Here is a 16,877-nt window from a genome sequence, read left to right as displayed (position 1 = left end):
ACATAAGTCTGTTCACAGGTCTTGGAGTACTGCTGCATATAAAAGTTGAATTCAGCCTTTTGTGGCTCCAGAGGGAGCTGTGTGAAATCTGATAAACTGCCTCAAGGGGTGTCAATTGAGTCAGCTCCGGTATGAGCTAAAGACTACAAGTTTGAAAACGAAAGAAATCTGGTGGTGTTGAGATAGATGTGAGCTGACCGGACCTCTGTAGCCCACTCCTCGTCTCTGCTTAAGGCTAGCAACTTGAGGCTACAGTAGCTGCTACTAGCATAACACATCCGAATCTGGTTATGTAACTGTCCATTAGGAGGCATACAGGAGTGCAGTGCTAAATGGGTAGAGTACTCCTCTAAGTTGTTTAAGCAAATGTGTTAGCATCCTAACACGCTAAACTAAAATGGTTTAACATGGTAAACATACCTGCTAAACATCAGCATGTTAGCATTGTTATAGTACAAGTGCAGCCTCATGAAGCTACTAGCATAGTAGTAAACTCTCAAAGTCTTGTTCTATGAAAAATCAGACAGATGGCATTTTCTTTCTGTCAAATGAAACTTCACCAAAAAAAAGACTGCAGCAGCTAACACTACCATCAAACTACTGGTGGGTGTATTTCAGCCTGTTAATATCAAACACTGCTACCGCAACAACTCTGTCAGAATGGCTGTCAAACAGTGCAAATCAGTATGAAGCTTTAAGTGCGTCTGTCTGCAGGATGCATATTTAACTCAGAAGTGGTGACACTTCTGTAGTGCTTCTGGGTTAGATGATACTTTAATTTGAGCTGAAGTTGGATGGGGTTCATGTGTAGCCTGGCCAACATTCCTCAGTAGATTTCACAGCACAGACAGATACTCCTCTAATCACCCACACATGAGTAATTGTTGGTGCTATCTCAAAGAAGAGAAACCAGATACACTTTTTTGACCCCCAGACCTCCTACATACACTTCCTGCTCTGTCACCTTTCCTTAATTTAAGTTGGCTACTGTTCTGCAGGTGGGACATGCAAAGGCAGATGTGTTGGCATATGTGTCACTTGATGAGACAGGTGTTTGCCTCTGTAGAGTTCCTCAAAAGCAGAGAGGAGAGCAAGGAGCCTCTCAGCTCCTGCCTTGAATACCAAATCTGCAGAAAATGGGTCAGTCACCATTTACTGAAAACTTGGCTGCTTCTCATTCCCCAGGTGGTTAGAATAGGGGGAAAAGCAACTTTCCGAAAGGTGGCAGGGCGTCAAGTTTTAAAATGAAACACTTGACAGGGTTTTTAAGGTTTTTAAGTTTTTTTTTTTTTCTTCAAGCGGTGTGAAAAATGCTGTGGGCTGATTTGTGTTCTCTGTTTCTCTCCTCTGCCCTTCCTTTCCTCCTTTTCACAGGCTGTCAGCATCAATAAGGCCATCAACACACAGGAGGTCGCTGTCAAAGAAAAGCATGCCAGGAATATCCTCATTGTGTGTGTGTGTGTGTGTGTGTATGTGTGTCCGTCATGTGTGGAGCCGTTCCGCTCTGTGTCTGGAGGGCTACTCTAGTGCAAGATCAAAAAACAAACTTAGTGTAACATCATCTACACATGGCTAATTTAGTCATGTGTAAAGCAAAATAAAGCTTACAGAGGAGAGGGCTGTTTCTAGTTTTCTCCCATTTTAAAAATACAAAACAGTTGAAACAAAATTTCAGGGAGAGGAGGAACTAAATACAAAATATCAAGGTCTCATTATTAGTGGTTTTTGCACTCTTTAGTTTAACCATATATTTAATTTTTAATAGTTATGTTTTACTTAAGAGTGCAGATTCTTGCAGCTTATTTGTGTGTTTTGTCTTTATTTTCAATTACTAAAAGCAAACTCTGAGCTGTCAACAATATAAATGGCTAAATTTAATCTGTGATAGTAAGTGACTTCTTGCACCACCATGAGAAACAATAACACTTGGCTATGTGGGGGGACTTAAAATTCCAGTATATCGAGTGAAATCCCTGCACAGACGGCAGAGAAATAAAAAGTAACATTTTGTCATGAGCGAGACTAACGCCACACAAAAGAATGTCATGCACTCTAACCAAGTGATCCTTGACTGTCCCCGTCACCCTGCATCTTGGGGACCCATCATGAGAAAGGCGCCCACACTTTCTGGGCAGCAGTCAACCGGCTTCCTCTTTCCAGCAACGCGGTGCTCTGCTGGAAGTTCTGCCATGTCTTCCACAAGCTGCTGCGAGACGGCCATCCAAACGTACGTAAAGATGACGTCCTGTATTCCCGTAACCATTGATCTGACCTCTCTTGTGTGATCGCCTTGTAAATATAGAATGCTTGTGTCACCTACAGAGAAAACTTGATGCTCAACACTTTTATTCTTCAGTTTATGTCAGACCTTATGTGTTAGGTTAACCCCCCATCCTCTCTTGTTTCGCTGCTGTCCCTCCAGGTGATAAAGGACTCCATGAGGAACAAGGCCGACTTAACCGATATGAGCAGGATGTGGGTAAGGACACAGAGATTGTTATTTGAATGTGGTCATGTCATTGCATGCAGTCTAAGCAGTATGTGTGTATTCCATTGTTGATCTTCTCTACTGGTGACTGTACTTTTAAATATTAACAAATTAAACCTAAATGAATAACAGACAGATTTTATATGTAGAGAGCTACTTGAATTACAGCTACCAATCCTTTTCTTATTGTAAAAAACCAATGGACATTCAGAATGAAACATTTAAGAAGTTGTAATTGTCCTTGCAGCTACATAATTACTGGTAGATAATACTAATATTTCAAGTCCGCGGGTGATGTAAGTCACATGGTTTTCCTGCGGCATTTCATTGTCTATTACAGAAACAGCTCCTGTGTTTTGGCAGCAGCTAAAATGTTTTCAGGAACAACAACTTTTGTTACAAGGGAGGAGGGGAAATATTTCAGTACCCTCCTCCCACTAATCCTATCCGAGTGGGGCTTTCAAGCGCAGCTGGAAAGCACCTTTTCTGACATCACGATGGGTGTGTGAACAGAAGTGCAACATGCAGCAGCCCCTCTTGTTGATTTACCCTTAAAAATAAGGAGACTTGTTGAGGACTAACATTCCTCCTTGTAATGGTCATCATGGTCAGTCTGCTGCTGTCTGAGTGACAGACGTTGTGGGCCATGATGGACAAAGCCATGTAAAACATGCCAAGTGTTACCGTCAGAGCAAACAACACATTGCCTGCCAGCTACATGCTGTGGCTAACAGACAGTAAATTACATACGCTCGTCTGCTAGCTTCTCTGCGGGGATCTCACCTGTTGTTTTAGGTGCCAGAGCTAAAAGTCAAGCATTATTATAGAAAGTGTTATTGGTGACAACACATTGATTGATCTAAGTGATCTGCCCCTGATGACATTCTTGTGGTTTATTGTTTGATCTTGTATGGACTGCCCTCCATAAAGCCACAAAACATGATCTTGAGCATTGGCTTGGGTGGAGAGCCTGTTTTGTTCTGCTTTCCTGGATTTACTTTTTGTTTTCTGTTATTACTCAGTTTTTGCTAATGTCACTTTGCAGAATACTGTTGTGTTCAAAACAATAGCAGTGTGTTGAAAAAAGGCCCAAATCCTTAAAAAAGCTTTTATTTCTATACATGCAAATGCATTGGGAACACTGCACATTCTATTTCAAATCAAAACATGAAGAAAAAAATCATCAAATTTGTCATTACTTCACAGAAAGTGAGGAAAAAATTAGGCTATTCAAAAAAATAGCAGTGTCCGCACATTTCTTTACAAACTTTATACAGTAACATTTACTGTATAAACTGAAAAATGCTGGAAGATTTAGCTTTCCTGTCAATCACTGAACTAGTATTTAGTTGTATGACCACTGTTTCTCAGAACTGCTTCACATCTGTTTTGCATGGAGTCAACCAACTTCTGGCACCTGTGAACAGGTATTCCAGCCCAGGACGATTGGACTACATTCCACAATTCCTTGGCATTTCTTGGTTTTGCCTCAGATACAGCATTTTTGATGTCACCCCACAAGTTTTCTATTGGATTAAGTCTGGGGATTGGGCTGGCCACTCCATAACGTTAATCTTGTTGGTCTGGAACCAAGATGTTGCTCGCTTACTGGTGTGTTTAGGGTCGTTGTCTTGTTGAAACAACCATTTCAAGGGCATTTCCTCTTCAGCATAAGGCAACATGACCTCTTCAAGTATTTGATGTATTCAAACTGGTCCATTATCCTTGGTATGCGATAAACAGGCCCGACACCGTAGTATGAGCAACATCCCCATATCATGACGCCTGCGCCACCGTGCTTCACTGTTCACAGTGTACTGTGGCTTGAATTCAGTGTTTGGGGGTCGTCTGACAAACTGTCTGCAGCCCCTAGACCCAAAAAGAACAATCTTGCTTTCATCAGTCCACAAAATGTTGTGCCATTTCTCTTTAGGCCAGTCAATGTGTTCTTTGGCAAATTGTAACCTCTTCAGCACGTCATTTTTGCGACAATGGGACTTTGCGGGGGCTTGTTGCTGATAGCTTGGCTTGCCATTCTGGCTATTCTTCGATCCATTCGAGTGGTAGTTTTCCATTTTCTTCCACGTCTTTCTGGTTTTGGTTGCCATTTTAAAGCATTTGAGCAGCCTATCATTTTCTGCACTTCTTTATGTTTTCCCCTCTCCAATCAACTTTTTAATCAAAGTGCGCTGTTTTTCTGAACAATGTCTGGAATGACCCATTTTACTCCGATTGTCAGAGAGAAATGCACTACAACCAGCTTGTACAACATTTGCAGCCTTTGCCTTTAAATGAGGGCCACCTGTTGACACCTGTTTTTTCATAGAATGAATGACCTCACAAATTGAGCTCCACACTGCTATAATTTTGAACACGCCCCTTTCAATTAATGATTCAATTACACATAATTGGCAGCATGCATTCCATGACTGTTGGTTCTGTTGGTTTTATACACTGCTCAAAAAAAAAAAAAGGGAACACTTAAACGCAACGTAACTCCAAGTCAATCACACTCCTGTGAAATCAAACTGTCCACTTAGGAAGCAACACTGATTGACAATCAATTTCACATGCTGTTGTGCAAATGGAATAGACAACAGGTGGAAATTATAGGCAATTAGCAAGACACCCCCAATAAAGGAGAGGTTCTGCAGGTGGTGACCACAGACCACTTCTCAGTTCCTGTGCTTCCTGGCTGATGTTTTGGTCACTTTTGAATGCTGGCGGTGCTTTCACTCTAGTGGTAGCATGAGACGGGAGTCTACAATCCACACAAGTGGCTCAGGTAGTGCAGCTCATCCAGGATGGCACATCAATGCGAGCTGTGGCAAGAAGGTTTGCTGTGTCTGTCAGCATAGTGTCCAGAGCATGGAGGCGCTACCAGGAGACAGGCCAGTACATCAGGAGACGTGGAGGAGGCCGTAGGAGGGCAACAACCCAGCAGCAGGACCGCTACCTCCGCCTTTGTGCAAGGAGGAGCAGGAGGAGCACTGCCAGAGCTCTGCAAAATGACTTCCAGCAGGCCACAAATGTGTCTGCTCAAACGGTCAGAAACAGACTCCATGAGGGTGGTATGAGGGCCCGACGTCCACAGGTGGGGGTTGTGCTTACAACACCGTGCAGGACGTTTGGCATTTGCCAGAGAACACCAAGATTGGCAGATTCGCCACTGGCACCCTGTGCTCTTCACAGATGAAAGCAGGTTCACACTGAGCACATGTGACAGACGTGACAGAGTCTGGAGACGCTGTGGAGAACGTTCTGTTGCCTGCAACATCCTCCAGCGTGACCGGTTTGGCGGTGGGTCAGTAATGGTGTGGGGTGGCATTTCTTTGGGGGGCCGCATAGAGGTAGCCCTAACTGCCATTAGGTACCAAGATGAGATCCTCAGACCCCTTGTGAGACCATATGCTGGTGCGGTTGGCCCTGGGTTCCTCCTAATGCAAGACAATGCCAGACCTCATGTGGCTGGTGTCCTCATGTGTGTGTCAGCAGTTCCTGCAAGAGGAAGGCATTGATGCTATGGACTGGCCCGCCCATTCCCCAGACCTGAATCCAATTGAGCACATCTGGGACATCATGTCTCGCTCCATCCACCAACGCCACGTTGCACCACAGACTGTCCAGGAGCATGCCCAGGCGTTGTAGGGAGGTCATACAGGCACGTGGAGGCCACACACACTACTGAGCCTCATTTTGACTTGTTTTAAGGACATTACATCAAAGTTGGATCGGCCTGTAGTGTGGTTTTCCACTTGGATTTTGAGTGTGATTCCAAATCCAGACCTCCATGGGTTGAAAAATTTGATTTCCACTGATAATTTTTGTGTGATTTTGTTGTCAGCACATTCAACTATGTAAAGAAAGGAGTATTTAATGAGATTATTTCATTCATTCAGATCTAGAATGTGTTATTTTAGTGTTCCCTTTATTTTTTTGAGCAGTGTATTACTCTACTACACCTACTAGTAAATTATTTGCCATGTAGGAATATAATTTCTATCAAAAACAGTGATTGTTCTGGTTAATGATGTTGGACTGCTATTATTTTGAACACAACTGTACAGGAAGTGCGGTCCCTGTGACCGGGGTTGTGGCCTCTCTTTCCTGTTGTGTCATTACCACCCACACTCCCAGGCTCAAGGGGAAAAAGGAAGTGAGAAGAAATTGGCCAAACCTCTACTCTATTCAACTTTGTCCACACTCTCAGACCAGGGACATTGTCGTACAGAATGAACTGAACTGAACCTGCTCCAAAAGTTGGTTTATAGTGTTTTTCAGTAAATATTATTTTGGGTGCTGTGGTGTAGTTTATCTCCCCAGTATGAAAACGGCCTTGTGCTCAGTCTTTGCTCACTCTTACCCATGTTTATTGTGTGCTGCCTCCAGCCAAAGTGCCACAATGAATTTCCTCAAAATGCCAAATGATTAAGTTCTTTAACCAGCAAAACCTGCAAGTCTTTGAAGAGGGTGGAAAGTATTATTTTCTGCCTTTGATTAAGTCTTTCTTCTTTCTCTTCCCTCTTTCTTTCCCCCCAGGGTCACCTGAGTGAAGGCTATGGGAAGCTGTGCAGCATCTACCTCAAACTGCTCATCACCAAAATGGAGTTTCACATCAAAGTGAGTTGGCCTGGCCTATAAAACCCAGAGCCAGTCTCCCTTGTCACTCATTATCTTTGTCTCAGAGTCTCCTTTTAGTGCAAGTGTGTCTCTGCGGGGGTGGGGGGTCTGGCTTTTACACTAATGTTCTCTCAAGAATCGGTAATGTAGCCTTTTTATGAGACTGTAGAGCAGAGCCGTGCAGGGACCATAAGGCAGCGTTGATGCTGTCACAGGAAAATGTGGTTAGTTGGTTCTCTGCTTAAGGCTAATTCTTATCCAAGCATGACTTTGCCAAGATGTAACCTAAGAATCAAACGAGCAATGTGACACTTGAGCTGATAAAGCCATAAATCAGCTTGTGTTTTCCCTCTCTGTACCATGCAAATTTGCCAAATGTGTCATTATACTTGCCCATGCATCAGCGTGCAGGTTTATCTATAAACCGCACGCAGTGTCCAAAATAACCACGGAGATCACAGAAAAGGAAATACAAACTTTTTTGTCGCTCACTGGATAAAGGTCAATTAATCAACAATCAGCTCCTGTAAACACGGTCTCTTATTAACTTTTAACAAAGCCTCCTCCCAGTAATCCTATTTGAGTGGGGCTTTCAACAGTCACAGTGGGAGTGTGACCAGAAGTGCAGCATGCAGCAGCCACTCTTGTTGATTTAACTTTTCAAAATAAGGAGACTAGTAATTAAGGAAGCTCATGTTTTGTTAATTAGCATGAGAGTACAATCGCCAACTGTCCTCAGTGATTGTTTCTAGTCAGTCTGCTGCTGTTGGAGTGACAGACATTGTGGCCCGTGATGGACAAAACCCTGTAAAACATGCCAAATGTGACTGTCAGAGCTAACAACACATCCCCTGCCAACTATGTGTTGTAATATTACATAAGCGTGTCTGCCAGCTTCTCTGTGGGGGATCTCACCTGTTTTTTGAGGTACCAGAGCTAAAAATCAAACATTATTGTCCATTATCATTACTAGAACTTTGTTATTATTGATCTATAAACCACACGCAGTGTCTAAAATCAACTCACAGAAAAGGAAATACAATTTGTCACCAGTGGATAAAGGTCAATTAATCAACAATCAGCTCCTGTAAACACGATTTCATATTAACTTCTGACAAAGCATGAAGCTGGTGAGCTACTGCGTATGTGCCTGTTTCATTTGAAATGGGTTGCCTTACCTAATCGTAGCATTATTCTCCAAGCAGAAAAAGGTCCTTACACCTGCTTAAGACATGTCACTGAACTACACAAAACAATCAGGCTAGTTAACCTTCCAAGGCAGCTGAGAAACAGGAACAGTTTTTAGTGCTGCAGTTTTATCTAAATCCAGCATTAACAGCCTGTTTGATTCAGAGCCAGGGTTTTGTTTTGATTGGCTTCAACTAGTAAGACAAAATCAAAGAATGCACACAGGCATGCAAAGTCCAAACAATACATTTATCTGATTGAGTCAAAGGCATTCTTCTCAAAAACTTACCAGCCAGCAGTGGAGGAAGTATTTAAACCCTTCACTGAAAGCTGCTGGATCACATGATTACTTGTATGTGAAAGGGGTCACTCATACCGATGAAGCCACAGAGAATATCATCCTACTGAGTGGTTCCCTTCAGCTCTATGGAGCTTTATAGTGACTTTTTCAGATGATTGTTTTAGTTTTCTGGCCCGCAGCTTTGCGGTTTTTGTTCACTAGGGAGCTTTGTTTTCGACTGGAGCAAGCAGGTGTTTTCAGCAACAACACTACCTGTCCAGCAGGTCCAAAGAAGTACTACAACACAGATCAGCTGGACCAGAGGTTCTGTCTCCTAAGACGGTCACTAACATCTGACCTAGAGCAAAGGGCTGCATAATCATTTACACAGTCTGGGTATCTATGTTTTGGGGAACAAAAGATCCTCAACCAGCCAAAACATGAGAGGAACAGAAAACAACTACACATCCCTGACCCTAAACCCTACACATGTGGACAGACTAGCAGGATGAGAATAATAATAAAAAGGTTAAAGATTAAACAATGTATAAGAAATAATAATAATAATAATAATAATAGAGAAATAGCACTCTTATACGTCCCTAATAAAAGACTATAAGAAACAATTTTCTGCCATCACAGTAATATGTCAGTATTGTGTTTAGAACTTGTTTCCAAGTGGCCAAAAAAATTGGTTATTGTGGTTTAAGTAAAAGTAGCAATACATCAATAAAAAGATTCTCCAATGCAGTGAAAGCCCTGCATTGAAAATGTAATTAAGTTAATGTAATGGAGTAGAAGAGTAAAGTATAAAGTAGCAACAAATGTGAATACTCAAGTACAAGTACCTCAAATGTGTACCCGTGTATAGTACAGAGTAAATGAGTTTTATCAGAATGTGAAGGTCTATGAACATCAGATTCTGCCTGTAAATGGTCACATGTTCGCCTCAGAGGGATGTCAGGATGGCTTAAACCTTCCTCCTGTTGTCTCCTCATTCAGAACCCCCGTTTCCCCGGCAACCTGCAGATGTCAAACAGACAGCTCGACGAGGCGGGAGAGAACGACGTCAACAACTTGTGAGTGTGGCGTGTCGCGCTGGTTGTCGTCATGCAGGGTAGCTGTGCTGGCCGGGCCCCAGGATCCAGATTTAAATGAGTTTCACGGTTATTTCTCACACTGTGTTGACCAAAGTGTGAAATTAAATCGTTAATATTGGATGAATACTTTAATCGTGATTCACGCATGAATAAGCCACAAGAATTGTGATTGTGATACTTTTAGATCAAGTCAAGAGGTGTTGTTCAGAACCAATAGTACATTTTTTTTTTTTTTATCAAAAATGAACATGGCTAAGACAAAGTCTAGTTAGTCAATTAATCTATTTAATTTCAAAAAATAATTCATATCTGCTAGTAAATAATGAAGTGGAGAGCAGAGGGTTAAATTAATTGTTGTCATCTCCTTCCAAGCAGTTTAGTTCTGGGGCTGGTGCAGTTACCTGCTTTAATAACTACTATGCCAGCAGTCACCCCTTAAAATAAGCTAATGTCAATGGTTAGGGCTTTAACAAGATCTGAGTGATGTTTTCCTTCCCAGATTGTTAAATTGAGGCCTGAGGTTGGGAAAGTTCTGCTTAAAATGTGTGTGTTTGAAATGTGTTTTTAACAACCCCTCAGTACTACTGTACTATGCATTTATGGCTGTGCATAAATGATCTTGATTTGAGGAAAAAAGAAGAAAACACACACATCTGCAACGGGAAAATCTAATTTTTTGAAACTCTTGACCAATTGGGATCATCGAGTTTGAAGCAGCGGGGATGCTGGCATCCATTTGAAAGCTCTCTCTTACACTCCCCGATCAGAGTTTACCACTGTGACACGGCAAAAACAGACCTGTGTATGTTTCCTGGAGGCGTGTAACAAAATGGTCACCTCTCTTTCTGGATCTCCCCTCTTTAGCTTCCAGTTGACCGTCGAGATGTTTGACTACCTGGAGTGTGAGCTCAACCTCTTCCTGGGTGGTAAGCTATTCTGGTCTGACTTGCATGGCGCCGGCCAAGATCATCTGACAGGCATACACACACGCACTGATTGATGAAGTTCACACTTTGACAGACAGGAAGACGCTGTTTACTAAACATAATGATGCACAGAAATGTAGACACTGTATATAATGTATGTCAGAGCGCCACCTTGTCTGACTCGGTCCGCTACAATACTTTTAGTGGTTACATACTGTACTGAAGCCCTGTTGTTGTCTGGGTGAGTCATGCCGGGTTAATGTCTCTTAAAGTACGGACAGAGCTAAAAATAGACGGCTGGTTTGTGACCAGGAGCGCAGAAGAAATGCTGGAAAAGCTGTGCGCTCCCATTCATGAATGAAAAGGAGGAAATAACGTTCTTGTTTTTATGTATGATGCCCCTTCATTCTACGTCCTGATTATGTTATCTCCTACTCCTCCTCCCGCTCCTCTTCTTTATAGCGAAAGCAAAATATCTACATTAGTGTTCAAGACAAAATGGGCAACTTTTTCCCTTATGAGGACATATCAGAGTCTGTGTTACCCATATCTCAAAGTGCTTGTCAGCTTCCTCCTCCGGTCTGGCGTATTTTAAAAGCATCACGTCATCCAGGGGTAAAGAGGCCTGAGGTGTGCGTGTGCGTGCGCGTGTGTGTGTGTGTGTGTGTGTGTGTGTGTGTGTGTGTTTTCTAGCTGTGCAGGAAACCACGCCTCTGCAGTGCAAAGAGGCTCTCGGTGGGGGGGGGGGCTTTGGGGCTGGTGTGAGCAGGGTGGCAGGGAAATGAAAGAGGGGCAGAATGATGGAGGCAGAGAGGGAGTCAGACAATCCTGTTAGTGTTCAGGTTGCTGCTGCACTTTGGTTTTTCCAATAAAAACACAAATGTGTTGCTTCCAGGCATTTCATTAGTTGTCTTTCATGGCGAGGCAGAGAAATGAATAGAGAGCACGGCAGCGCAACTTGATTGATTCATAAAAAATTCATGATGGCGCACATCTGTCTGTCTGTCTCTGTGTGTGTGTGTGTGTGTGTGTGTGTGTGTGTTTTCATTTGTAATCACTGATGTTTGTGTGTGTGTGGCGACTCTCGCTGTGTTTGTAATGATGCCTGATGGGTTCTCACACAAGTCTGCGTGAGCGTGTATTGATCTTGTGAATGCATCCATTGATCGGGTACGTGTTTCTCTCTCCCCTCCCCAGTATTCAGCTCCCTAGACATGTCTCGGTCGGTGTCGGTGACGGCAGCGGGCCAATGTCGCCTGGCCCCCCTCATCCAAGTCATCCTGGACTGCAGCCACCTGTATGACTACACCGTCAAGCTGCTGTTTAAGCTGCACTCCTGTGAGTGACACACTCCACTGTTGGTCCAACTGCACAACCAAAAGCTCAGTAGGAATAGCACACAGTAAAGGTTGCTTGGCAGTACAAAAAAGTGGAAATGCCACTCAATAATTCACATACACCACAGAGAAGTTCAGTCATTGTCACGCTAAAAAGAACTTGTTAGCAGGTGTGAATTAGAGTTTAAAGCTTCTCTGGATGCTGGAACTTAACCAAAACATATATTCGTCAACAAAGTGGATCAAATTAGTCTTTTTGCGTACGGTTTTCAAGCCGGATTCACCAAACTGTCTTAACTTAAGGCCATTTCAACCTCATGAGTGCCTAACAAGGAAGGTGCACAGTCATGGGATTTGAACATTAGCATAATCAACCACCCTAAATTGATAAATAAGGCGACCTCTTTCGCTCCATTTGTGGACAAGTTTCATTCACAAAAATGTCACCTGAGCGTAAAAAACAGAGTTTCACTTCACAGACTTTCAAGTCTTGCTATCAGAAATCAGCAGTTGATCACATAATGAACTTCGCGGTATCAGTAGTAGTGCTGCAATTATGAATTAATTTCAGTTAATCTGCAGTTTAACTGAAAAAAAAGTAGGGTCAAAAAGTAGTGAAGAACACCCATGACAACTTCCCAGAGGCCAAAGTGATGTCCTGAAATAGCTTGTTTTATCAAGCCAACAAAATCAAAATATAGTTAATTTAATGATAAAATAAGAAGCAACGCCTCATATATGAGAAGCTGGAACCAGCAAAGATTTGGCATTCTTGCTTAAAGAAATTACAGAAACTATGAATTTATTAGTTGCAGGTTAATTTGATTTTTGATCTACTAATCGTTGCAGCTTTATTATATTAATATAGCCTAAGTTTATTTTAGTTATATTTTATTTTAGTTGATTCCAGTATCATAATTAAGCAAAAAAACAAAAATTCATTGGGAATAGGGCATTATGTGGAGAAAGGCAGACTGTACATGACTCAAACGACACGTCTGCACCACTTCTCAAGTTTCCTTTGTACCTCAGAGAAAATTGGTGAATGCCACAAATTCACTTGAATCACTTTTACGCACGCTTAGAAACATATTTGTTTGTATGAGTGGTTCTAACATGAGAGCCACTGCCTCTTGAGCAGCGCTGGACTGAGCTGGTGAGTTTCTAGCTTAGCCTTTAGCTCTTAAACGTCCTGCAGCGCAGAAATAATGTGTGCGAACACTTAAAAGTGGGTGACTCTTTTTTCCAAGGATTCAAAAATGACATGCTCCTCTTCCCGGAGTCAGAGATGTTTTTTAGGCCCATTCAAAGCCCCACTGGATGAACTCAAAAATGCATGCAGTGCAGTTTCAAAAAGGCTTTTCTCCATTTCTGAAAAGTAGACTTTGATACTTCTTCATCCACTTGTGCGCGCACACACACACACACACACACACACACACACAGAATACCTGAGCAGTTTCGGTGTTGCAGCACTGACGTGTTTATGTTTTATGTGTGCATGCAGGCCTTCCAGCAGACACTCTCCAGGGACACCGAGATCGCTTCCAGGAACAGTTTAAGAAGTATGAAGTTCACTCGCAGTCAGAAACCCAGTCTGCCACGGTTTCTCTATACTCTCATGAGTGTGACCTCGAGGACTGAGCTCTTACCACGTTGAATAAATTTCAAACTCTTGTGCCCTTCTCACTGATTTTTGGTCTATTCCCTCTTCTGTCTGTCCTTTCCTTTCTCTGTCTCTCTCTCTGTTTCAGGTTAAAGAGTCTGTTCTATCGCTCCAGTAACTTGCAGTATTTTAAGAGGCTGATTCAGATCCCACAGTTGCCTGAGGTGAGGCAGAGTCTTACATTTTCCACATTTTCCACCTGTGACTGTTGTTTCACGTTCCTGTTTACCAAATGGTTAATACATTTCCCATCAAAAAGTTCTGTCTTGTGATGGTTTAACTTCATATGCCAGTTGTTTATAGACTCTGATGTGTCAGCTATACACTGCTACATGTAACATAAATGGAAATGAGAAAAGAGAAACACAGGGTGCCTTCACCACATTTAGCTCACACACGGAAATTAATTTTAATTTCCTAATGACATTTCTTTCAGTGTATCTGAGTACAGTGTGTGTGTGCCTCTAGAGTGTACTGCTGCATCTCATCACACTCTGCATGCTAAACCTCGCTCTGACAAGTTGCTACGGACACTAAAATTCTGACACAAGGCAAATGATTAACTGGCTTTCACAGAGAAACAGGTGAATTGATTTGAGTGTTGTAATCCGTGTCGGGTGTAGGCACCAGATGTTGATGTCATTTAGATCGGAAAAAAGATGTAGATCGGAAAAATAGGACAGGATAGTCAGGACATTTTGGGGCACGTCTAGCTGCATTTTGCCCATCCTTTAAAAATAATATAGTGATTTAAATTGTGCTTTGTGACTCTTGCAGAACCCTCCTAACTTCCTACGTGCGTCTGCTCTGTCGGAGCACATCAGCCCTGTGGTCGTGATCCCCGCCGAGTCGTCATCCCCTGAGTCAGAGCACGTGGTGGAGACAGACGACCTGGTGGACACAGACGTCCCCGTGTTGCCGGTAACTAAACGAGACAAGTATCCCTGAATGGTACCTTCTTAAATGCGGTCCATCTGTTGTGAAGATGGAATGTGGTCTGTCGTAATCAGCAGTCAGAAATGTAACAGGGATGCTGTGTTTGTGGGAGTTGTCGGGAGGGAACAGATGCAAAGTGGTGGAGATAAAACCGGAAATAACCTTCCAGCAGGGTAGACATGAATGCACTTCTGTGTGAAGCCACATTTTCTTTGATTCTTGGTAAGACTACTCTAAACATCTGGTTTATGTTCATGCTGGCATATTATGGTGCTAATTATAAATTGTCTGTCACACAGCTGGCTGTTGATGTTGAAATTTGGGGGGTGGACATATTTTTAGATAATGAGATAATTAATGACATTTGGCTCCACAATGCAGCTGCAAAACACCTGGAAGATAGACAGTGAATGAGAAGATGGAGAGGTTTAATGGAGACTGAAAAGCAATATTTTTTAGGTGTAAATCCTAATCTCAGTATTTAAGACATTCTTCCCGACTGCAGTTGGCCTCATCAGCAAGGCTCTGGGCTGACCGTCATCCCACTGCATCGAAACTACATGTTAATGAACAGTCTCCACATCGGACTTGTTAATGCACATGTTCTGGATTATTATCTCTGTACATTGCACATGTTCTTTATACTTTATTTTAAACACTGTACATCCCTTTTGTAGGACTTGCCTTTTTATTCTTACTATGTTTGTTATGCACCAAAATACCAGGGCAGATTACTTGTATGTGAAAACCTAACCTGATTCTACATGAAACTATAGGGGAATTAAGCTGGATCGTATGTTCAAACTCCATTACGTAATATCTTTGTTCATCTTTTAAACACGCAGCCTGCTTTGGAGACCAAATTTGACGACCTGTTCGGCACCTCTGCTGCTATCGACCCCTTCAACTTCAACAGTCAGAATGGCATGCGGAAGGACGACAAGTAAGTCGTCACACTGAGATTTGTTGGTCTGCATAGTTATAGCTGACATATACATAGATGCATACAAAAATTCAGACCAAAATAAGGCAGAGTATCATTTGTATCTGTTAACAGGTCACTTATGAAAATACAGTTTATTGATTTGCTCATTTTATTTGTGATTGATTTTTTTTGTCTTTACCCATCAGAGACCGTCTGATTGAACAGCTGACGAGGGAGATCCAGGCCCTCAAAGAAGAGCTGGAGTCTTTCAGACTGGAGGTAAAGAGAAGAAGAACCCCCCCCCCCCATTATTCATTTCTTTTTTACTCTGCACAGAGACAAAAAGCCGTAAAGGATCCCCAGAAGCATGTGAATCAGCTTTTTTCACCAAATTCCATATCTGTCTCTCTTTTAATTTCTTTTCGTTCCCCCTCTCTCTCCCTCGCCAGAGTGGTCGCTTGTGTCAGGCGCTGAGGGGGCGTGTCAGCGAGCTGGAGGCGGAGCTTGCCGAGCAGAGCCACCTGAGGCTGCAGGCAGCAGGGGAGAGTGAGTTCCTTAAGGCCGAGCTGGACGACCTGCGGAGGGTCCGAGAGGACACAGAGAAGGAGCAGCGGAGCCTGACAGAGATAGAGAGTAGGGCTTAACACTGGCACTTCTTGGTCACATAATCACATTATTGTCGCTGAATAGATTATAATACGATTTAAAAAATGTTTTGTAATTGTTGAAGCTTCCTTGCACTCATTTTTTTTTTTGTGTAGTCTGACAAATTCTACCCGTTTGGCAATTACATTAAAAGTCATCTGATAAAAGATTGTAGATGCTGTGTCCTACTTATACAAAACAGGGGGCATAATTGGTCTCACCACCCCAACCTCTCTGACCTCAACTGGAAAGCCATTTTACGGAAAGCACATATAATAGTACACGACATCAGTCATCCTCTCAACACATTTTTCACTCTTCTACCATCAGGTCGTAGATATAGATCCCTAGCCTGGAAATGGGCTCGTTATAGCAGAAGTTTTATCCCCTCTGCCACAGCACTACTCAACAAAAGTACATACTAAGTAAAAAGTTTGGTTGTCAATTTGTGTATAAAATGTACAGTATGTTGTTAGGTATGTCCGTGTTGTTTATATGTGAGGTAATGTAGGTATAGATGGTGGAAACAAATTTCCTGAAAAGTATAATAAAGAATTGAGTCTAATCTATTTAGATATCTTTGGACTTCTTGTTATATGCGTTAGCCCCTTTTATTCTTCTGGTCCACTCCTGGTTGTATCCGTGATTTAACTAAGAAGTGTCGACTGCAGATATTTTTGAAGTTTTGGCAAACAATAGAGCTGCTCTTGTTGTTATCCTACTTTGTGCTTGAACACGCTTTAAACAACTGGTTACCTCCTGTTGA

At 42.4% G+C, this 16,877-nt stretch overlaps 1 protein-coding gene across 2 annotated transcripts in view; it reads left to right on the top strand.

Moving 5' to 3' along the window:
* Positions 1 to 16,877, top strand: part of hip1 (huntingtin interacting protein 1) — a 47,634-nt gene that overhangs the window by 18,049 nt on the left and 12,708 nt on the right. For both annotated transcript variants that reach the window (XM_038693696.1, XM_038693697.1), the window contains exons 2-14: positions 1,375 to 1,438; positions 2,085 to 2,227; positions 2,423 to 2,479; positions 7,028 to 7,108; positions 9,579 to 9,655; positions 10,541 to 10,602; positions 11,800 to 11,940; positions 13,447 to 13,504; positions 13,694 to 13,769; positions 14,383 to 14,526; positions 15,387 to 15,484; positions 15,673 to 15,745; positions 15,916 to 16,099. In XM_038693696.1, coding sequence (XP_038549624.1) covers positions 1,375 to 1,438; positions 2,085 to 2,227; positions 2,423 to 2,479; positions 7,028 to 7,108; positions 9,579 to 9,655; positions 10,541 to 10,602; positions 11,800 to 11,940; positions 13,447 to 13,504; positions 13,694 to 13,769; positions 14,383 to 14,526; positions 15,387 to 15,484; positions 15,673 to 15,745; positions 15,916 to 16,099 — 1,258 coding nt within the window. The remainder of the gene's footprint in view (positions 1 to 1,374; positions 1,439 to 2,084; positions 2,228 to 2,422; positions 2,480 to 7,027; positions 7,109 to 9,578; positions 9,656 to 10,540; positions 10,603 to 11,799; positions 11,941 to 13,446; positions 13,505 to 13,693; positions 13,770 to 14,382; positions 14,527 to 15,386; positions 15,485 to 15,672; positions 15,746 to 15,915; positions 16,100 to 16,877) is intronic.

The sequence above is a fragment of the Micropterus salmoides genome, unplaced genomic scaffold, assembly GCF_014851395.1.
Source record: "Micropterus salmoides isolate LMB-PRFRI ecotype aquatic unplaced genomic scaffold, ASM1485139v1 Ms_hic_scaffold_3, whole genome shotgun sequence".
In the NCBI taxonomy this organism is placed as follows: domain Eukaryota; kingdom Metazoa; phylum Chordata; class Actinopteri; order Centrarchiformes; family Centrarchidae; genus Micropterus; species Micropterus salmoides.
Note: the sequence above shows the minus strand (reverse complement) of the source record. Positions and strands in the feature narration are given on the sequence as shown.